The 22925-nt window shown below is 44.9% G+C and overlaps 1 protein-coding gene across 5 annotated transcripts in view; it reads right to left on the bottom strand.

Moving 5' to 3' along the window:
• The window catches only part of GRIA1 (glutamate ionotropic receptor AMPA type subunit 1), a gene marked incomplete at both ends in the record, with an annotated part of 304357 nt that overhangs the window by 19370 nt on the left and 262062 nt on the right, over positions 1-22925 (bottom strand). For all 5 annotated transcript variants that reach the window (XM_080924568.1, XM_080924567.1, XM_080924569.1 and 2 more), the window contains 2 exons: positions 16522-16769; positions 22527-22725. In XM_080924568.1, coding sequence (XP_080780694.1) covers positions 16522-16769; positions 22527-22725 — 447 coding nt within the window. The remainder of the gene's footprint in view (positions 1-16521; positions 16770-22526; positions 22726-22925) is intronic.

Genomic DNA, 22925 nt, shown 5'->3' with positions numbered 1-22925 from the left:
GTTGGCTGCCTGCTAAGGACTTCATATTTAAGCTTTCACTTTCTCTACACGGGGAGCTTAAATGTGGGCAATTTTCAAGCTGGGGGAGAACAATTTCCATTAACGGAGCTGAGAAAGGCTGTCTTTAGTCTTTTAGATATGTTCACAGGCCAACTCCCTTCCTAGTCCATCTCTCAAAAAGAATGAAAAGTAAGAAAAAAAAAATGAGTAAAATGAGAGTTATCTGAGTTTGAGCCCCAAAGTGAAGGCATCAGCGGATGTCCCTGAGATTTCCCAGGGGAAGTGCTATGCCGAGCAGGGCAGACAGTTCAAAACCTTTCCTTCTTTCTTCCCCTTCTCTCAAATTTAAGGGGATATAGGTAGAAAGACTCACATAGGAGAGGGAGGGAAATAGATAAAGCAGAGAAGGTGCAGGGAGTCACTGAAAGGGAATAAATCTGAGGCTCCCGGAATCTACTGTGGACATTGTAGGAACAGTTACATCCTGTGCTGGTGGAGTCACAACCTTAAAAAACAAAGACTGACTTTCCTGGAAGACTTCCAGCCTGGATAGTGCAGCACCCCCCCCCCACCGCTGTAACACTGTTCCAAGCTGTTTGCTCCGTAGGCCCAACACCTTCAAGTAAACCATTGGTTTCCTGAGTGGAGCAGGCCCTTTCTGCTACTGTAAATCATTCTTCACAATATTAAAGGTCCTCTGTGCTGTACATAGGCTTGAAAATTCTCTCTCTCTCTCTCTCTCTCTCTCTCTCTCTCTCTGTCATATGAATGAATAAATAAATGAATGGAAAAACTAAATTCGGTATCACCTACATGTACTTATGATGGCTATTTGGCAAACTTTGCTGTCTGTAGTAGAAGAACAAAGGAATGGAATGCAAGCAGAGACAGTGTGCAGGGATACTCAGATCACCGCAATGAATGTAAGTTTTATGGAGGGTTTATTATGATCCTAGCATCTCACAAAACCATTGACATTCACTTCGTGGTCACAGTCCCACATAGTTGTCAGGTTCTACTGCTTGAATTCTGCAACCCACCCATACTCTGTCCATGTTTCCCACTCAGCCCTGCATGGTTTCAGGCCATGCACATGACTTCTGTGTGGTATTACCTTCCAAAAATAGGGTGCTATGTAACCTTCCCAGTGTCCCCCAACAAACCATCAGTTACCTCTTGAAGCATTTGCTTAGAACAGACTCTCACAGATCTCCAGTACCAGCAGAGCAAGTAAGGATGAGACCTTAGCACATCATAATGTAGACCAACTGTTATTAATGGCTTACTAATGATTTAATATGCTACAGAACATTTTACCCAGGGGACATGAAGCTTCTCAAAAGTTGATTACACCATAGGTCACAAAGCAAGCTTTAACACACACACACACACACACACACACACACACACACACACACACACACACAAAACCACAGACACAAAACCACAAACACACACGCAGAAGCACACACAAACGCATGCACTCATACTTGCACATGGTTAAGATAATTTGTAGCATCCTGTCCAATCATTGTAGGAAAAAGTAAGAGGACATTATGGAACTACTCAAAATACTTAGAAACTTAACAGCACACTTGGACAAATAATAAATCACAGAAGAAATCATGAAGGAAATTAAAAATTTTCAAGAAACAGATGAAAATAACAACACAACCTCCCAGACCCTCTGAGCGTCAGCCAAGCAGTCCTAAGAGGAGGTTTCATGGCTGAAAGTGTTCACAGTCAGACATCTTAGAGACCTCAAATGAAAACCCAAACCAACAATGCATCTCACGGCTCTAGAAAAACAAGAACCCAAAACCAGCAGATAGCAAAAAACAATAATTAGGCAGACAGTGATGGGGATGGGCTTGAAAGAACAATAACCAGAATAAATCAAATGAAGATTTGGCTCTTCATCATAAAGGTCAACAAGATTAAAACCCCCAAGCCATGATAAAAAGTTCTGGAGAAATTAGAAACAGACAGAACATTTCTCAAAACAATAAAGTCAACATTATACTAAGTGGGAAAAAACTGAAAACACTTTCTCTAAGTTATGGGATGACGCAAGGGTGGCCGTTACTTCCACTCCTAGTTAACACCTTGAAGTTGGAGCCAAAAAGATAGGGAAGACAAAAATGTAAAAGACACAAAAACAGGGAAAAAAGGAGTATGCTCATCTCTGTTCCCAGACTGCATGATTCCATAGTTGAGGCCCTATCAGAAAATTCTTAGATATTGTGAACACTTTCAGTAAGGTTTCATGATATAAAACCAACACACAAAAAGCACTAGCCTTCACACATACCAAGTTAGGAACTTTCTGAGAAAGAAATTGGAAAAACTATCTCGTTTATCACAGAAGACCATTCAAAGCCAAAGCAATTCTAAGCAGGAAGACCACTGCTGAAGGCATCCCAATATCCGAGATCAAATTATTCTACAGATCTGTAGTGACAAAAAGTGTGGTGCTTGCATAAAAATGGGTGTGCAGACTAATGTATTAGGACATAGTATCAACCCATACAGATACGGCCATTTAAGTTTTGACAAAGGATCAAAAGCCTACACTGTAAAAAGATAGCCCATTTAACAAACGGTGCTGGTAAGACCAGATATCCACACATAGGAGAATGAACTTGGACCCTCATACCTCATCCTGCACAGATTAGAGAATTTAATTTAAAGCCTGGATTTTTGAAATGTGTAGAGGAAAACATGAACACTATGCCCCAAGATGTAGAGATTGGCAGAGTCCTTCTGGGAAAACTTCAAAAGCACAGGAGTAGCCATGAGAATCAACAAAGAACCTGGCATGGAATCAAACTTTCTGCACAGAAAGAAACACTCATCTACGTGAGCAGACAGCCTGCAGAATGGGAGAAAACTCTGCCAGCTACACATTGAACAGGGGGCTGAGACCTAGAATTTCAGATAACAATAAATTAATCTTCTGATCCCTGTCAACCAATAAAATGGGCTGATGAACAGAGTTCAAAAGAAGAAATGCATATGGTGAATAATTTTTAAAAAGATCAACACCCCCAGTCATCAGGGGAATAAAAATTCAAACCATTTTGAAATTTTTTTTTCTTGCCTAAGAATGTTGGAGACCAGGAAGGTAAATGACAATAACAGGGTGGTGAGAATGTAGGGAAGGCGAATCCTTGTTCACCACTGATAGGAAGGTTATGGTTACATCTATTATGGAAATTGATGTGAAGGCTTCTCAAAAGACTAAACATAGAACTTTCATATGGTCCAGCTATGCCTCTCCTGGGTGTATATCCACTGTATCACACCACTGAGCTGCTAGCTCACCCATGTTTACACTTGCTCTGTTCACAACAGTCTGATACGGGACCAGCCTAGATGTCAATCAGTGGATGAGCGGACAGTGAAAACGTGGCATATGTACACAAGAGACTTTGACTCAGTTGTAAAGAGAAAGAAAATGTGTGGGAAAATGGGTAGATTTGGAAAGTTTTCTGTTAAGCTGAAGGACACTGTAACTCTGAGGTTCTGGGCAGTAAATGCATCCTCAAGGCAGTGGGTGTTCTTTGACATCTAGGTTTTGTGGATGAGGACACTGGTAATCAGTGCGGATTCGAGGGAAAACAAACAAGTGTGAATTAGATGTTAATTTTGCTGAGTGAAATGTTAACGGGAGGATGGTCATCAGGTAGCACACACCCCTGAGAGGTCGCATGGATGCTGGGGGACGTGGAGCTCAGACAGCACCTTTCACTGACACACCCAGGGTTTGATTCTGTGTTTTTTACCATCGCCACCCAGGACCAATTCAAGAAGACGCTGCACAGGCATCTGACCATTCAACATGACCGATGGGTGTGCTTGTGCGTCACTCAGAGAGACGGGGTCCAGAGAACTGATTTTGGTGGCTAATGACAATGGCTATCATTATTTTCACTCAGAAAGTATTCGTGGGAGGGGAATTTAAACCTGAGTTACAGTTCACTAGCAAATACAACTACCTTTTCATTATAAAAACCAACCATTTGAAATCTTGGTGGGCAAGAAAGTTACTTTTTAAAGACAAAAACCCCAACTCTCTCTGTCTGTCTGTCTGTCTGTCTGTCTCTCTGTCTGTCTGTTTGTCTCTGTCTCTGTCTCTGTCTCTGTCTCTCTCTCTCTCTCTCTCTCTCTGTGTGTGTGTGTGTGTGTGTGTGTGTGTGTGTGTCTGTGTGTATGCACACACTTGGATATGAGGGCTGATGGCTGCAGATGCCAGAGGCATTGAAGTGTGTGTGTGTATGCATGCATGCACACACAAGCATATGTGTGTGTGTGTGTGCACCCTCACACATATTTGTAGGTGAGTGCAGGTGGCTGCAAAGGCATTGGGTTCCTCTGGAGGAGAAAAACCTCATAAAAGTAAACAAAGGTGAGAATCCTATGAAAGCCATTTTACTTCATGCATGCTAGGTACATGCTCCAGCATTCTGTCACCTCAGCCTAGAGCCATTTCTTTTCTGATAAATTAAAAACACATGGGAGAGGCACACCTGCAATCCCAGCAACCAGGAGGTGGAGGTGGAAGATTGTGAGTTGGAAGCCAGAGCCTCAAGACAGGAACTTGGAGGCAGGAACAGAAGCAGAGGTCATAGGGGAGCGCTGCTCACTGGCTTTCTCCTCATGGCTCGCTCAGTTTGCTTTTGTATGCAACTCAGGATCACCTTCCTTAGGGTGGCACTGCCCTCAGTGGGCCAGATCCACTCACACTAATCCTCATTCTAGAAAGTACCCCACAGACTTGCCCATAGTTTGATCTAATCTAGTCATCCCCCCCCCCCCATTAAGGTTCCCTCTTCCCATATGAACCTGGCTTTTGTCAAGTTGACATAAAAACTAGCCAGCCCACTGCAGTTAAGAGGAGTCAGAGCTGGGTCAAAAACAGGGCCAAGAGTCGGTAGGTCTGGGCTTCAGACAGCATTGCTGTACATCACTTAGTGTTCTTCAAAACGCCTTCCAGCTCTACACCAGTCCATACTGCCGTTGGCAATGAGCATCAGTGCAGGGAAACAGATTCAAAGCTGAGGATGCAGAGGCTGCTGCTCAGGAGGGTTGGAGGAGCTGGGCAGCTCATTGATGGCCAAGGCCACAGAAGCAAAGAATTACTAAAGTTAGACTGGGAGCCCCAGCCAATGAGTAGGTGCCCAGGACGCTTTAAGTGGGACAGGCAGGGTCAAAGCTTCCTTCTCTCTGAGGATGCCTGGTCTAGTCCTGGGTCAGAATTAGAGAGACCCTCTCTGGAGAATTGATGTGGTTGGTCCAGTAGAGGTTGTAAGAATATAGACATCTGCCTTCAGTTTTTAGATCTTCCAAACAATATCAATCAATTGACTTTTTAAATAAAGGTGAACAACATATGCAGAGAACTCTTATGTATCTCCTGTGAAAGTGTCTACATCAGATAGAAGCCCTTTGATGATTTTACAAATTACATCCTGTGGCCAGTTATATAGCTACAGTGGTTTTACCCAAGGGAACCAGTCCCATTCACCTTGGAGGAAGAGGCTCATTGTGTATAAATATAATTGGTGATCTTAGGACGGGGCTGTTCATAAAGGGTTACTAGGGAATATGGCTCCACAGTTCCCCCAAAGACTCAACTTGTGGTTATGCCCCATTTTTCTGCCTCCTCTGGGTCAACACTTTGCTCAAACACTGAAGCTTTCTGCCTTCAGGGTTATGGGTGGATGCTGTATGGCTCTGAGCTGATTTGGGGTGTTCAGTTAGAAAGGAAACAAAGCCAACAAACCATCTTATTCCATATCTTGATATCTCTGTCTCATTGCAAAGGTCAAAAGCTGAGTGTGGCCCATCTGAGAGGAGGCAGTTGGGATCAGAAAGGGATTCCATTCAAGAACCTTTTGGAAGAAGTTCACACTGTTCCTTTTAGTCTTAAGGCTACCTTGCAAAGTTCAGAACAAGGTCTCATTTGGAAGAGTATGAGGCAGCGGAGGCCTCGGTGCTCGCTGGCTTCCACTTTGTGATCACTTTACTTTGTGAAACACTGTATTTATCTTGCAGCACTGGTTAGTGTAAAATTGCCCAAAACCTGAGCAGAGAATCCCAACTAAGGAACAGTGGAGGTTAGGGCAGCCTATGTGCATACAGTGTTTGGATTGTACACTGACTGATTCTGGGTGTGAACAGTGCTGTTTCAAGGGTTGGGCCCCAAACTGTGCAAGAGGTGTTGGAGAAAGCTGGTTAAGTGTTGGAGATCAACAAGGACAAAGTTGCCCCTCTCTGCTCTTGACTCTGGATGGTTGGTGACTAGTGGCTTGAGTTCCTGTCCCGATTTCCTTGGTGACAAACTGTGAGCTGGCAGTGTAAGCCAAACAAACCCTTTCCTCCCTAAGTGGTTTTGGTTTTGTTCTCCCACAGAAACAGATAACAAGCAGCTTAACTACTTGGACACAGAATAAATGCTAGCCGCCTCCTTCCTGTTTGGGGAAACTGAGGCTTAGAGAGGTGAGAGAACCTGCCCAACAGACTCTTGCTGCTTCCTAGGAGACCCAGAGCCCACGATCAGTCGTAACTCTAGTTCTAACCTTGCCACTTGCTGCTACTTTCCCAAGAAGGAAGATGTATAATGTGGAAGAGTTTGATCACAGGGCTGGTGTATCCCAAAGCACACTTAATTTCCAAATCCACAAGCCCCGAGTGGCAGAGTCAGGTATACATCAAAACCTCTTCCCCCTTGGTCTGTCTCTGTGCAAGAGCAGCTGCCGTCTCAGAAAAATCAAAAAGGCCCCGGGGTGTTTGAGATAAAGTTGTTGAAGAGCTTGCAGTTTCTGATGGATGCTGTAAGGAAGCAGCATACAATTTGTATATCAGCAGGAGAAAGCCCAGCTCTGGCAGGCAAAACACAGCCCGAGTGAGTGCTGCTGTTCTCACCTAGGTAAGGGCCATCATTTCTTGTGTTGCTCTTCTCCTTCCTGCCTGCCTCACTCGCTCGCCTTCTGCCTCTCTCACTAATGTGCTGCTTTGCCATTTATGAGCTTCGCAGCCAGGAGTGGTAACATCGGGGGTTCTGACAGCAGTCAGAGCAAGTCTGTTTGTCTTTGTGATTTCACTGGCGTCTTGTGCGATGATTAATCAGGAAGGCAGGGCTGCCCCTTTCTATGGCTTTGGAGGAGGTGCTGGGGCCAGAGCTTCTACTGCCTCATGTTTCCTACCTGCTTTAAAGACGGTGCCTTAAGAAGGACAAAGGCCGTGACGCATTGCAGGTGGGCACCTTCATTTAGCACAGTGGTGCGGCTGTGAAAAACAGGAAGGCTTTACAGGCAATCAGAGTTTGTACCTCAGTCCGTTGCACAGAGCCTTTTGGGAACCGAGGCAAATGATCATCTCTCTGAATCTTAGGTAGAGACCTTAACAGGGAAACGGGGATAGCTAAATCACAACGCTAGGGGAAGATAGTACTCGAATGCCCACAGGGCTCTGCGTACGCAGGAGCCACGAGGACCTTGTGGCACCATCAGGTCTAAAGTGATCTGCTCCACCGACTGGAGAATAACCAAAAGCATATGGAATTTTTAGAAGGCATGCAGTTTTGGGGGGAGGGGTTCAGTTTAAGTCATCCCAGGCAAGCAGGAAGACATCATTATGTGCTGGACACACTTCTGTCATTTGGATGTAAGTATATGGTCAGACATTAGCTTAGCTTAGAGGATGGCTCCCTTCTCAGGGAGACCACTGTGCTCCACAGACAAACAGTGTAGAACAGAAACAAGAGTGTTCCCTGTGGAATTCAGGCTTGAAGCAGAAATCTGTTTTTCAGTTTCCACATTAGTTGCATAAGTTTATGTGTGTGTGTGTGTGTGTGTGTGTGTGTGTGTGTGTGTGTGCATGTGTGCCCGTATGTGTTGAAATCTATATATTAAATGTTCCTGATATTGTTAGATTCTCTTTCTCTCTCTCTCTCTCTCTCTCTCTCTCTCTCTCTCTCTCTCTCTCTCTCTCTCTCTCCCTCTCTCTCTCTCAGGCCAGGTTGGCTCTGAACTGATTATATGGACAAGGCTGGCTGGGAATGGCTAATCCTCCTGCCTTCACTACCTGAGCGCTGAGATTGTGGTAATGTGCCGTGACACCTGCCTGTGACTTTAACTGTTCTGTCCCCTTTTCCTCACAAGTCTATCTCTGAGGAGACATTCTGGAAATGAGGCTGCGTAAGCTGGGAATCCAGCTTAGGGAATCTTGGGACAATTTTGCCACCTCCTTGTGCCTCAGTTTTCCGAACTGTTTGAAGAAGACAGTATCACACCATAGCCCCACCATGTGGGTAAGATGACGGAGGCGGTACTTCTCTCAAGTGCTAGACGGGCATCGAGTTAATTGTCAATAAGCAAAGCCCTCACCACACTCTAGGCCTGGGATATGGACCGGATACTGCCCTGCTATCTATCCTAAGATGCTTTCTCTGTGCTCTTTGTGGTCCACACCAGGTATACTTTGGAAAATCTCCATCTCTCTTCAAATATGCTCGAAGTTGCATGTGCACATGGGTGCACTCACACACTTACACATACACACACAAGCACTCCCACACACATATGAACACTCCCACATATTCCCACACACATTCCCACACACATTCCCACACACATTCCCATGCACACAAACACCCTCAGATAAAAACACTCCTCCACACATATAAACATCCACCCATGCACATAAACACTCTCAAAGACATAAACACTCCCACACACATAAACACTCCCACACACATAAACACTCATGCACATAAAATCTGACTCACACACACATAAACATATACACACAGAGATATACACACACATAAACACACATATAGACACATACATACCCTTACACATACTCTCACACACATAAACACTCTCACATACACATAAACTCTCACACATACATTCACATATCTTCCCTCCCTCTCTCCCTCCCTCCCTCCCTCCCTCCCTCCCTTCCTTCCTTCCCTCCTTCCTTTCTTCTTTCCTGCCCACTTCTTTTTCTTTGTCCCTCCTCCCAGCCATTCTCCCTTTCTCTCAGTCTCCCTTCTTATCCACCAGCTTCCTTTTCTTTCTTTCTCCTTCTCCAGATCTTTTGGGGATGGAAAATGCAGACTAGACAGACAGCCTTTCTGCCAAGAGCTTTGTCTCTGATCAGACCTGACCTGGGTCATTGAGTTCATGGGGTTACCATGACAACACGTATCCTTGGCTACCCATCAGGAGGCAAAGACCAATTGAAAGGGACTGCCATTTCACTGGGACATACTGTATTTATCCTTAGCAGCAGGGCCCTGCACCAGTACCAAGCTACAGAAGAGAGGCTGATACTTGTGAGTGTGGGAGGGAGGGAGAAATGAAATATTAGTGTTTTATTTTTTCAGTGTGTTCCCTGTGGGGGAGGACCACAGATTGTTCTTGGAGAGAGACATTTTCTTTCAAATGTAGCCAGTGTGTACAGTGGAGAGGGAAATGGGCAAGGCTCATGTGTGTTTCTGACATGGTGGGTTTTACAGAGACTTGTTTCTGTAATTACTTAGATCTAAAGTGACTTTGGATGGGTCTAAGGGGGAGATGGGCAGAGAACCTTAAGAAGTGTCTTCTGTGACAGGTGGGCCTTTGTGGAAGAAACTTCATGAAATGATTATTTCCTTTTTTTATTGCTATATGTGTGTGTGTGTGTGTGTGTGTGTGTGTGTGTGTGTGTATGGTGTGAGCATGTACATATGCCACAGAATGTGAGTGTGTGTGTGTGTGTGTGTGTGTGTGTGTGTGTGTGTGTGAGAGAGAGAGAGAGAGAGAGAGAGAGAGAGAGAGAGAGAGAATGTGCCACAGGATGTGTGTGTGTGTGTGTGTGTGTGTGTGTGTGTGTGCACATTGATGAAGGACAACTTGATAGAGCTGGGTTCCTCCTTCCACCTTTACCTTTCCATAGGTTCTGGGAATTGAACTCAGATCACCCGGACTGTGGAGAAAGGCTCTGAGCCACTCAGCAAGTCACCTCACTGGCCCAATTTCACTTTCTAGATAAGAAAACAGAGGCTTACAAAGCTTTTGTGACCTGGCAAGGTCAGACACTGGCAAAGTCACAAACCTAAGACCTGAATCGAGTTATGTGCCTCCAAATCTGGTGACTACTGCCTAGGTCCCTCACAGGTTTGCTGCTTATATATATGTCCCCCCCCCAATCCCTGCTTGGCTCCTGTTGCTGGCCTGCCCTTTTCCTTAAACCTTTCTAGCCCTGATTAGCCAAGCAGAATCCCTGGGGAGTTATTCAGTCTCTGTGACCCTCGATCCCACGGTATGGATCTATGGAGCCAGGTTACTGGAGTCTGGAAGAGACTCCTTTTTTCCCCCTTAAAACCAGCTCTCCTGGGAATTTCAATAGACACTGAATTCAGGGCTGAGTCTTCAGAGGAATAGATTCGATGCTGGACAGATCACTTATTTTTTTTTGGTTTCTCAATTATTTCCAGGGTCAGTGTGACTGTCTGGGAGAAGAGAATTCCCTACAGCCTTTTATAGCTCTCAGATCAGCACCGGGCAAAGAAATAGTTTAGGAGGGAGGTCCCCAGAGCTGTCTCCAAAGTCCCCATGTATGTGCATCTCACACATCCTTGATGTGTGGCCATCACATTCCTTCTTTCTTTACCTAGATGTTAATGTAGACAGTTCTTGGAAGTAGTGTGAAGAGAGAGAGGCATATCCTGTGGGAACTCTAGTGAGATGGAATTGTTGTTGAGCAATCTAGAGATTCTTTTATGTTGGAAAAGAGAATGAAAAAGACAAAACAGGAGCCGGAACTGGCCATCTCCTATAGCCAGCCAGGCAGGACTTTCAGTGGAGGGATAAGGATACCACCCCACCCACAAAATCTTTGACCCAAAATCTGTCCTGCCTACAAGAAGTACAGGGAAGAAGATGGAGCACAGACTGAGGGGATGGGCAGCCAATGACTGGGCCAACTTCAAATTCATCTCACGGGCAAGAACTAACCCCTGACACTACTCACAATAGTCTGTTAGGCTTGTAGACGGGGGCCTGCATCAGTGATTTCTGATAGGCTCCACCAAGCAGCTAGCTAAAAGAGATACAGAGAACCACAGCCATATTAGACAGAGCTTGGGGAATCTTGTGAAAGAGTTGGGGGACCCAGAGGGGATTGGAACTCCATAAGAAGACCTACAGAGCCAACTAACCTGGACCCTTGGGGGCTCCCAGAGACTGAACCATTAACCAAATAGCATTAATGGGCTGGACCTAGACACTCTGTAATATGTAGCAGATGTATAGCTTGGTCTTCTTGTTGGTCCCTCAATAATTGGAACAGGGGCTGCCCCTGACTCTGATGCCTACCTGTGGATCATGTTCCTCTAACTGGACTGCCTTGTCTGGCCTCAGTGGGAGTGAACGTGTCTAGTTTCACAGGGACTTGATGTGCCAGGGTGGGTTGGTACCCAGGTACTCCTCCCCCATCTCACAGGAAAAGAGGGTGGGGCTGTGTGAGGGGTTACTAAAGTGAAGGGGGTCTGGGATCAGGCTTGTATAGTGAATAAATAAGTTTATGTGAAAAATTAAGTAAAAGAAGAAGAGGAGAAGGAGGAAGACAGGTATGGTACAATCAACTTCAGGAGATGCTTGGCAGCCCGTATCATCCTGGCTGACGGGCTAGAAGGCTGACACCTCTTGAAGCTATGCCTTAAATGACCTTTCAGGCATTTCAGAGAAAAACTGAGGTGATTCTGATTGGGAATCCAGACCTTTGCGGCATCAGTTGGTACCTCTTTAGCCCTTGGCCAACAGCACCGAATCTCAAAAAAAGCCAACTTTTCAAACTACTCAGCTTTAAAACGAAGCCTATAGTAAACATGGTGTCAGCCACTTCTTCCCTGTTTCTGTCCCATCATAAATTGTTATCAGTTTGCTGCCTTCATCCAAGATGTCCAAGACAGCTTTGAAAGTGACCGATCTGCCTGCAACCCTCCTTTTCTTGCCTCTTATCATTACAAACCACCTACAGGTAATGTTTAGAGTCAAGGTTCCTTCTTGACTTTGAATTACTCTTCTGACCTCTGCTGACATCAAACCCAAATTGCAGAGGCAGCTGTCACACTTCACTGTAGACTTTAACTTATGGCTCTTACTTTGTGACATTTCTTCCAGTTGACAGGACCTTAGCCATTCCAGACAAACTCCATGCTTAACATCTTCTGCACCTGTCCACTCTAGTCCTCCATTTTTGTCTCCTATAGTTCTTCAAAGCTTCTGTCCAATGCCACTTGGCAAATTCTGTCTCTTAGATATGGCTGCTTCTCCCTTTGATTGCCATTAATTGTCTTATGCCCCCCAGAAAAACAGTAGATGTGCATTTCTGCTCAGTGTCTCTTCTGGCAACTACACTACTAAGGGATTGGGGTTGCTTTTCTTACCATGACTCCTGCAGTCCTATGAACAATGTTGTGTGGGGGCTGGGTATCAGAAGAGAGCTGTAAAATGGAATAGCCAGGAGTAGGTACCAAACCTTTCTGAATGCTTGTTGTTCATGAGGGTTCAGGGAAAAAGCTGCCTTGTGTTCCTGCCCCCTTGGCCCAAACGTCTGGCATGGATAAGATGTGACAGAAGACGGAGGTGAGGTGTTACAATCACAGAGACCACAAAAGCCCCCACATAACCACAGTCAGTTAAAGACCAGACTTTGACCAATGTCTTGGTTAAGGGTATAACTCTTAGCAAATCCATCAAACTCCTGGCCTATGGTTTGTGAAGGAGAGTCATTAACTATGAATTCAATAGAGCCCAAGTATAGACGCTTGCTTGGGTTTGCAAATAGAAGCCATGAACCTTAATCTAGGAGATTTAACACCTCATCTCTAACTAAAGGGATTATTCATCTCAGTGAAGAGATTGCAGAATAGCTGGACACTTAATTTAGTTGGCCCCAGAAGGACCATACATTATAATTAGTGGATTTACTAATTGTCTTTCCCCTAGTGACTGGCATTGGCCCGTCCATCTTTATCCATAGCCCAAGGGCTTCAGAAACATAACTAAGCCCCTCACCCAAGCCCAAACATGCAGAAACAGCCAACAAACACATCTGTTTCAAAGGAATGCCACGTGTCCAAATGGAAAGCCAAGCGTTGAGCTGCCTTGCTTCATCAGAGTATTTGTTTTGAGGCCAGGGAGGCAAATGCTACTCTGTCACCAAGAGTCTTTTAATACATGGTGGGGACCATGATCTGACTCCTGCTAAGCAGAGCTGACAGGTGTTTGAGCAAGATTCGGGTCTGAGGTTCTTCCTTCCTTCCTTCCTTCCTTCCTTCCTTCCTTCCTTCCTTCCTTCCTTCCTTCCTGCCTGCCTTCCTTCCTTCCTGCCTTCCTTCCTTTTTTCCTGCCTGCCTTCCTTTCTTCCAGACTCTCTCTCTCTCTCTCTCTCTTCTTGTTCTTCTTCTTCTTCTTCTTCTCCTTCTCCTTCTCCTTCTCCTTCTCCTTCTCCTTCTCCTTCTCCTTCTCCTTCTCCTTCTCCTTCTCCTTCTTCTTCTTCTTCTTCTTCTTCTTCTTCTTCTTCTTCTTCTTCTTCTTCTTCTTCTCTCTCCCCCCTGTTACATGTGCATACAGGCATAGGTGTTGCACATGAGCATACACATGTGGGGGCCATAGGTCACCATCAGATGCCTTCCCATATTGCTCTCTTATCCTGTTTCTTGAGATGGTATTCGTCACTGAACATGGAACCTGCTGACTTGGATAGACAGTTTGGGTGGTAGTGAGTTTCAAGAATCCTCCTGTCTCTGTTTCTCTAGCCTTGGAATTAGGCCCACGCTTTGTGTATGTGGGTTCTGAGAATTAAGTATGGCTCCCTAAGTTTGTGTGACAAGTACGTTACTGACAAAGCTCCATCCATATCACCTAGACTGGAAGGGAAGGTCACTAGTGTGCAGAGATACTGTAGTTTGCAGAACAAATGGAGGTGGCACTGTAGAGCACCTGCCTGGATCACTGCTTTGGCCCTGGCTTTGATGGCATGCTGAGAAAGTCACACCCATGTCCAGAGCATACAGAATCACATCTACATCATGAACTTTAACCGTTTTCCAGTCTTGTGAGTGTCTTAACAGTTTCGAACACAGTGCAGTGGTTCAGAGGACAAAACCTTCCCTGTCAATTACCTGGGTTTCTGCTTGTTTACAGAGTAGTTTCCTGGGATCAAGTCACAGATGCAAAAGTAGCGGGAACAGGCAAACATGCATCTCTCAGGTTTGGTCCAAAGTGACTCATTAATATTTGAGCCATCGCTGTAAAACAGTCCCTCCAATCTTCGGCGTGTGAGGCGATTGTATTCTTATTCCAAATGCCTGTCTCAGCGGAGGGGCTGTTTCAGTAACCGGTTGACAGACAGACCCCAGCACTTCTTGTGCCTTGTTTTCAGCTGATGGCCGTGACCATAAAGCCATGAGACAACCTCTGGTTTTTCTTGAACTCATGGTATCTGATTCTTTACTGTGCATCTGGGAGAAAGTCATTTCATCAACAGATGCTACTGTCTGGATCTCATTTAAAGTTTGCCTGAACTTACACAGAGAGTCTTGGGACTTTTTCAGGGTGATGGCCTGGTTGCTGACTACCAGGCCACCAAGGTTGGAGACAGTGATGTCTAAATCCTGGCTGCCCATCTTTATTGTTTGAACGTCTGGAGAATTACTTAAAATGCCTGAAAGCATTGTTGCTGGCATTTGAATAAAAACTAAAATCTTTTACAAAATCCTGTTCAGCTTCATGTTCCAAGCTTAGCCTTATTCCTCCCCCGTCTTCTCCTTGTGTTATAATTTCTTGCATTAGTGTCTTCGAGCAGGTTCTCTCTCTCTCTCTCTCTCTCTCTCTCTCTCTCTCTCTCTCTCTCTCTCTCTCTCCCTCTCCCTCCCTCTCCCTCCCTCCCTCTCTCCCTCTCTCTTAGACTGACTCTGTTTGATGTCTTGATTGTATTGCTGACTCCAGAGTACATGAGATGTTGTACGATCTGCAACTTTGTCCTGCTTAGGGTCGTCCCAGAATCATTAGCTTCTGTTTTTCACTTTGGTCTTGATTTTTTCCCCTCCATTTTGGCCCTGGAGGGTTCCTAACTTGCATTTAAAAGGAGAGTTGTTACATCCTATCCACTATACCCACATGTCTTACAGTGACAATTTGGCTCTATCTTGTTACTGGAAATAGATGTCCTCGAGGGCCCCTTTTGGAGACTAATCTAGTACCTTTCATGATTATTATTAAAACATTAAGCAATTATAAGCTGTTGAATGGCTGCCTCCTCTTGAAATCATGTAGTTACCCGGGAAGGGTGCCGTGTTCAGAACAGTGGTGCCAGCTGCTATGCCAGTGCCTGGATAACGGAGGAACACGGTGTCATTTCCATTGATGAATGAATCAAGGCAGAGTGTCCATGACTGTCATGTGAAACGGTCTCTCTCCATCCTTTCACAGCCTTCGTTAACCCATCTTGTTCTTCCTAAGAGGGTACTCTCTATCCTCATGTAGTTTATCCATCCATTGCTTGACCCCCCCCCCCTTTTAAAGCTAGGGTCTTGCTGCATAGCCTTGGCTGGCTTGTAACAGGATGTGTAGAACAGGCTGGCCTTGAACTCACAGGGATCCTCCTGCCTCTGCCTCCTGAATGCAGGGATTAAATGCTCAACTTTAGTTTATCCCATTTTGACTAACAATCTTCTTGACCTCAGGAGGAGTGGGGTGTCAATTCTTCTGTACAAGGAAACCTAGGGACTGGGTGATCAAATGTCTTGCCTTCTGCAGGATAGTAGCAAATTCTAGAATTAACTCTGCATTAGCCCATCTGATTTTTAAGTATGCAAGAATTACCCTTAGCTATTTAGAAAGAATAGCAAAGCTTCTTTATGTGAATATAATACTGACTTTGCCTCTTTGATGCCTCTTGATTATCAACCCACTTTTGCTTGAAAGACCTGTGTCAGAACAAGCACACAGGCTGGGTTGACTTGGACCTCTTCACTAGGAGGTACTTTGATTCGAGCATTTCTCAAGGCTCAGAGAGCTGGGCTTTTCATTTGGACAATGTGTTTCTACTTTTGAGAGACACATTACAAACCATTTCCTGTCAGAGTCCATAAAATTGGAGAACCCTGCTCATGGCTGAGTTGGGTGCAAGGTTTCTAGACAAGGATGGATTGCCACAGATCACAGGACAGAAGCACTGGGTTCATTGACACCCAACACTTAAGGAGTGAGGTGGAACACAAGGCATGGGGAGGGGCACATAGACAGTGACAGCAAAGCAAGCTGAGGCCCCCAGGTCAGTTTCCAACCTCAGGGTCGAAGGTCACAGGTGTCTGGAATCTTCCAGGCCCACAGGCATTTCAGAAGATCTCTTCTTGGAGGCTCAAATTATGCATGGGGGCCTGTGGTAAATGCAGCAGCTTCGTTCCTGAGAGATAGGGAGGGTAGAGGGAGCACGAAGAAAGCACATCTGGGTACTTACCTCAGGGCAGACCCCTTGGGTGTTGCAATGCCATAGCCTTTGGAATCCAAGTTACCTCCCACTTTCATGGTGTCACAGGGCTTGCGTTGCTCAATATACTCATTCATGGTGGACTCCAGGAGGTAGGCATATTTGCCTTTAGATTTTCTCACTCTGATCATGCCCTCCTCTGTGGTCCGAACAAACACAGATGGTTCTGCAGACTTCATGTATGTCCACATCTTCTCAAACACAGCGATTTTAGACCTCTGGCAGGGGATAGGAACAAAACCAGGGGTAAGGAATGGTGCTGCTTGAATTGGGGTTGGCACATACATCAGTGAAGAGCTTAGTGGAGCTTGATCACACATTCATGAGCCAGATCAGCTTAGGAAGAAACAAATTATGAGTGATTGCAAAATAAGAGCCTCTAATTAGTATCAGTAGGTTCCAAGGTACAAATATCTTGTAAATACAGAATGAGCAGTGTATCTCAGAATCATTTAATTACTTCTGAGCAATTATACTCCTAAATAGTGAAAGATAAGCAACCGGGTCACTGTCTTATCTTTGAAAGACATTGTAGATCTGTCTATAGTTCAAAAGGAATGCATGTATACTGTCTCAAAGCAGAGGGCTGAATGTCAGCAGGATTTGACTTCACTAAATATTGTAAAAATTAAAAAAATAATCAACAACAAAAATTCTTTTGACCATGTGCTGCTAAGTTCTAGTAATCACCTATTATGAGACCTGCCCTCCACATATCACTGTCTGATAGAGCATATAGCATATGTGGTGGGTGGAATGAGAATTGTTCTTCAAAGGTTCTGGGATTTGAATACTTGGTCCTCAGTTGCTGGAACTGTTTGGAAAGGTTTAGGAGGTGTGGCCTTGCTGGAGGAGGAATGCCACTGGGTATGGGCTCTGAGAGCTTAAGGCTCTAAATACTTTAAGTTCACTCTCAGTGCTTTGTGTGTCTCTGTGCTTTGAGGGTGTGAGTTCCCAGCTTCCTTCTATGACTACTATACCTGCTTCCTGCCATGCCTCCCCACATTGATGGACCCCTATCTCTCCAGGATTATAAGTCCAGATAAACCCTTCCTCCTATGTGTCATGTCATTTTATCACAGTGACAGAAAAGTTAGGAACACAACATGAGACTTGCCATCTCCTTACATCTTAAAAGTCTCCAAACTGGGAGAGCTAGTTCAGTTGGTGAAGTGCTGCTTTCTTTGCAGGCATAGGTCTGAGTTCACATCCCTTGCACATACCCACATTAAGAAAAATTTTCCTAGCATAGCAGGGCATGTCTGGAATCACAGTGTAGAGAAGGCAAAGGCAGGAGGGTTTCTGAGGTGTGTTAGCTAGTCAGTCTTGCTAGATTAAATCATGGAGCTCCAAGTTTGGTGAGAGACCCTGTCTCAAAAACTAAGATGAAAAAATAATTGAGGAAAATACCTGACTTTGAACTCTCTCTGTGTTCATATGTAAGTATTTCTTCATGTACTTATATTCATGTGTACACACACACACACACACACACACACACACACACACACACACACACATTCCAAATCTGGTGAACCTGTTTCTTCATATATGAAACCAGCTCTGGCCTTTTCTTTCTTTTTTTCTTGGGGGTTTTGATTGGACTGTTTGATACATACTATTTGATACAGTATGGCTGCATCTTTCTCTTCCCAAATACCAGAGCAAGTCCTATGTCAGCCCCAGGACATTGTCCTTAATCTCTAGTGGACACTTATGCCCTAAACCTGTAAAAATGTAGACCCTCTGCAGTAAACCTAGAGCTTTTAGATCCACCAGAGTCCCAAGAGTCCTAAACAATGAGGCCCAGCATTTGTCAGTACCTAACCCACTGATTTGTATCTCCAGTCCCAAAGCTTTGGAAATGGACCAGTGCTCATTGTATAGAGAGGTCTTACAATAAAGAAAATGACGGGTACTAAAAAAGTCATACAATCTGCATATCTGTTATAAGTAGATCACGTCTGTCTAATATATGGAATCATTATTATACACACAACATTGTTTTTGGTCTGTATAAAGTATTATGTTTATTTTCTTGATGTCAGGAATATCAGCTGTGAATGGCATCTTAATACACAACTGTCATGTTGGTTAACTGATCTATAAGATATTTAGGTTTCAGAAAATTTCTTAGTTTTGAGTCAAAAATACTGAAAATGGTTGCTTGGAATTTTTAGGAGGCCTTCAGCATGAATTTAATTTGTGGCAATCCTTCATTAGACAAACTGATTCATTTGTTCACAGAGACATTTGGAGAAGACATTGGACCCACTTTTAGTCTTAGGTCTAAGTCTTGGTTTGGTCCTTGGAACACTTCTCTTCAGCCTTCCATTTGCTCCTTTTATTTCTTGGTAATTTTAAAACACCTTGGTGGTTTGAAATGTCTGCCTCTGACAAGAATCAACATCATCAATGAGTGAGAGAGAAGAGAGGACAGGAAAGGGAGGGGCAATACCCACCCCAGATCCTAGATCACAGCATGTCCAGGGGCCTCAATACTCCCTTACAAGAAACAGGGAAACGCATATATTCGGTCAGGATCAGATGATCTTCCAGGCACAAAACCAACAACACACACAGCAGGACAGTTGTAAGATGCAATTTGACCTGACAGGATGGCTCGGTAGGGAGCAGGCTGTGGACAGGCAGAGCAGAAAAACCCTGGGGCAGCAATATGCAGAAAAATCACCATATCTTCTCAGCCATATCCCCAAAGCACAGGCAGTGCTCACAGGTGCTCAGGGACCATCTGGACAATTTAATCTCCAGGAACTCAAGTGGAGGATGAATGGCAGAGAAGCCTGGGGACATGCCAGGGTATCTGTTCTTGACTCTGTCCAGCACAGCTCCCACTGCCTTCCACATGTCTTAATTAAACTGTCCATGGAGAACTAAACTGTCTCATGACTCTGGATGGCGCTGTCATGAGGACTGGGAGATGGATTCTTCTGAGATGGGGTGAGGAATTTCATGGTTTGCCTTTTTCCTTTTCTGCCTAGTGGGAGTGAAGGGTGAGGTCTCCCCACCCACCAAAGTCTTGGTCACAGACATGGTGGGATTCATGGGATATCTCCTATCAGTTCCCTTTTGCAGGTAAAGAAACTGGGGCCTGTGATGGAGCAATTAAAACTTTGCCATTGTGTCATGCACGGAGGAATCCCCCAACTCCTGGTGGCACATCTGTTTTTCCTCTCTACCAACCAGCCTCCTCCTTGTTGTATCTTGCCAGGCACAGGAGCTTAGGCAGGTGACATGACCTTTCTGAGCCCACTGTTTCTCTTTGAACAGTGGTGTTAACAGTTCCCTCGGACAGCGTTGCCATGGAGACAACACACAATCATAGGTAAATGCTAGCCCAGAGCTTGGCAGGAAGAGAGTGCTTAGGCGGTGGGATTACTATGAGTATTTGTGTCTTTGTTGTTTTCAAGATTATTTCAGTGCTGGAAAGCTCAGTGCATGGCTTGCTTCCTACCTTATTAATAACAATCAGAGGCTTTGACTAAGGACCGTATGAGGACTGAAGACCTCTGCTTCTTCACCTGTTTTGTCTGACCTAGACACAAAGGCCTCATCATGTCCACTGGGCTTCACATGTTCTCCCTGGTCTGGTACTGTTTAACTCTCCTCTGATACTTTCCTTCAATAGATCATCCTATCCATCGGGGAAACAGTGTCTGCTGTGAGGCAGCCAGAGGAGTGAGACACAAAGCAGCCCCCTTTATAAACAGCTAGGATTACAATCAAATTGTCTACATGAACTGGCAGTGACCTCAGAGAGTCCAAAGGCTGCACAATACACTCTGCGAATGAGTGCCGGGTCTGGAATCCAAACGCTCCGACTCTAGCCGGCCCATCACCAGCCTGTGTTCTTTTTACCTCCATGTTCTTCCTCCTTGGAACTTGACCCAACCCCACCCCCATTTTTCCTGGATCCTGAGCATGGTCCCTGTATCCACCAACAGATCAGAATTCCCTAAGTATATTCAAAAGAATGGACCACATTCATCCCAGCTGAAGTCGACGACACACAGCCGTCTTCCTGGGGTAGGAACGCCTCCAACCTGGAGTGCTGCTTAGCAACTCATGCAGGGAACTGTGACTCTACCTCCCAATAAACCTCACTATTTCTCTCCTCAAACTGTTTTATCTATCATTCACTGTGGTCATGAGACAATTGACTCAGAAACACTGGCTAAGGATGACTTTGGTGGCCACTGTGAATGGCAGTTCCTGGAAAGAAGCAGTCTGCAAAGGCAGATAGACTGACTAGACCTACTGTGAGGTAGAGACGTTGGAACGCTGCAGGCTGAGAGCCTAATTACCATTGATCTCAGTCCAGCTTTATCCCATTAAATAGCCATTCTTTGTCCCTCATTTGTGTTAGACCCAACATCCTGTCACTAAGATACAAAGCCCAATCTAACAACAGATACGTTCCCTCTCAAATGTATTAACAGAACTCTAATTTTCCATAAACCAAAGGACAAGATTGTCATTGCATAACATGCAGGGCCTATGATTGAGAGTTCTCTGCTTTTCTGTAACTGTCTCCTTAATGTTTCTATCAAAGCATTTGAAAAGTGCCTTGACTTAAGAATTTCCTAGCTCTGCTACTCCAAAATCTTCTATGTTGGAACACAGAGTTTGGGGTTACCAGAGTCTGTGTTCCCAGGTCATGGTAACTCAGACTTGGCTCCAGAATGAACTCATTATTATTATTATTATTATTATTATTATTATTATTATTATTATTATTATTTTGAGGTAAGAGCTATGTTTTTGTGTTGACACCATCAAGTTTCTGATCCTAACGCATGGAATTCACCATGAGTTAAGGAAGGCTCTCTTGCTCTTGGAGAAGCCGTAACAAGAGAGAAAGCCCCAAGAATGAGCCTCGGCCACACACTTCCTAAGTCACTCCTTACTAAATGACAGACCCTGGAGAGCAGGAATAGGATTGCCTTTCCTGTCCTTTGCAGCACAGACTAGTATATGGTAGGGTATTTGAAGCTTCTATAAATGCAGAATTCCATTTTCCAGGGGTCTTTGCACAGCTGAGAAATGTTCCAAATATTAAATTTTGTCTAGAGGCTGATCAAGCCATGGCCACCTGAAGTTAGCTTTTCCTCACTCACAGTTGCTGTAAGGAAAAAGGCAAGGCTCACCAGAACCTGCCCGAAACTGTGGCCCTCTAAGACTGCCTGGGTGTCTGCTCCAGGAGAGTAGCAGGCACTCTAATTTTCGTTTCTCCAAAAGAGCTTGTAGGTGCTTTACCAAGTTCCAAGACATCAGGAGGCTACAGGTGGTACATTTCCTACCTGTTAGATAGCTGTACCTTTCCCAAATGAATCCCTACTCTCTGCCTCCTCTCCAGATCCTATCTAGGCCTCCCCTGCCTTTTTCTTAGCTCCTCCCCAATGTACTGCCTTCTCTAAGTCATACATTAACAATATTTCTTCCTCCCTCCCTTGAAACTCAAGACACCCTGCCTTGCCATTTGGGAATCAGTGGCAACCTGACTGACTACAAGAAGTGTGGGCCATTCATCACCTATTTGGCACAAGACCTCCCTTTCCTGAGTTCTATGAGAAGAGACCAAAATTCTTCCTCAGGTACCTGAACTCTCCTCAGACACCTCATCGTGCTGTCTGTCTGTGGCATTAATAGTCCTTCTAACAATCTTTCACCCAAAAGGACAGTACACCTCAGTAGTCCTCTTGATCCTCAAAACCCAAGAGCTTTCACTGAGTTTCTGAGATCTGTATGAAGATAAGTAGTTATCTTGCTCCCTGTGATCTCACTGTCTGTCTGTTTGTCTATTTATTTGTGTTGGTTAGGAAGGAACACACAGCATCTCGAGTACTTCCACCATGGAGCCACTCCTACCCAGCCCCCCATGCTCTTTAATGGAGAGTGAAGTGTAATGGAGTGATTTTCTTCCAAGAAGCCCTTAGGATCAGGGATGCCCTCACCCTGAAGAACTCTTTAGTGGAGCCTGCTTCCAATGTTCCATAAGCAATTTCCGTCTGCTTTGCCAGGTCCTCTGCACTCTCAATGGGAGACACCATCCTCTCCACAGTTAGGAAGGCAGCCAGGTTGGCTGTGTACGAGGAGATAATGATCAAAGTGAAGAACCACCAGACGCCGCCGACGATACGTCCAGACAGGGACCTGCAGGTCAAAAGGAAGACCGGTCAGAGGCATGGACATTAGTTACGAAAGGTTCTGCGGAGGAGCAGGGAACCAGCAAAGTTCTGCCAGCAGACCCGTCTAACCTGATTGCACCCAGTACTCTGTGAGGAAGATGTGAGAATTCAAATGTTAGAGAGATGCTGTGCCTCCTTTCTTGTCATGATGAGGAACTGTGGGGT

This window comes from Micromys minutus (genome assembly GCF_963924665.1).
Source record: "Micromys minutus genome assembly, chromosome: 10".
Taxonomy (NCBI): Eukaryota; Metazoa; Chordata; class Mammalia; order Rodentia; family Muridae; genus Micromys; species Micromys minutus.
The sequence above is the reverse complement of the archived record's forward strand: the minus strand, read 5'-3'. Positions and strand labels throughout refer to the sequence as shown.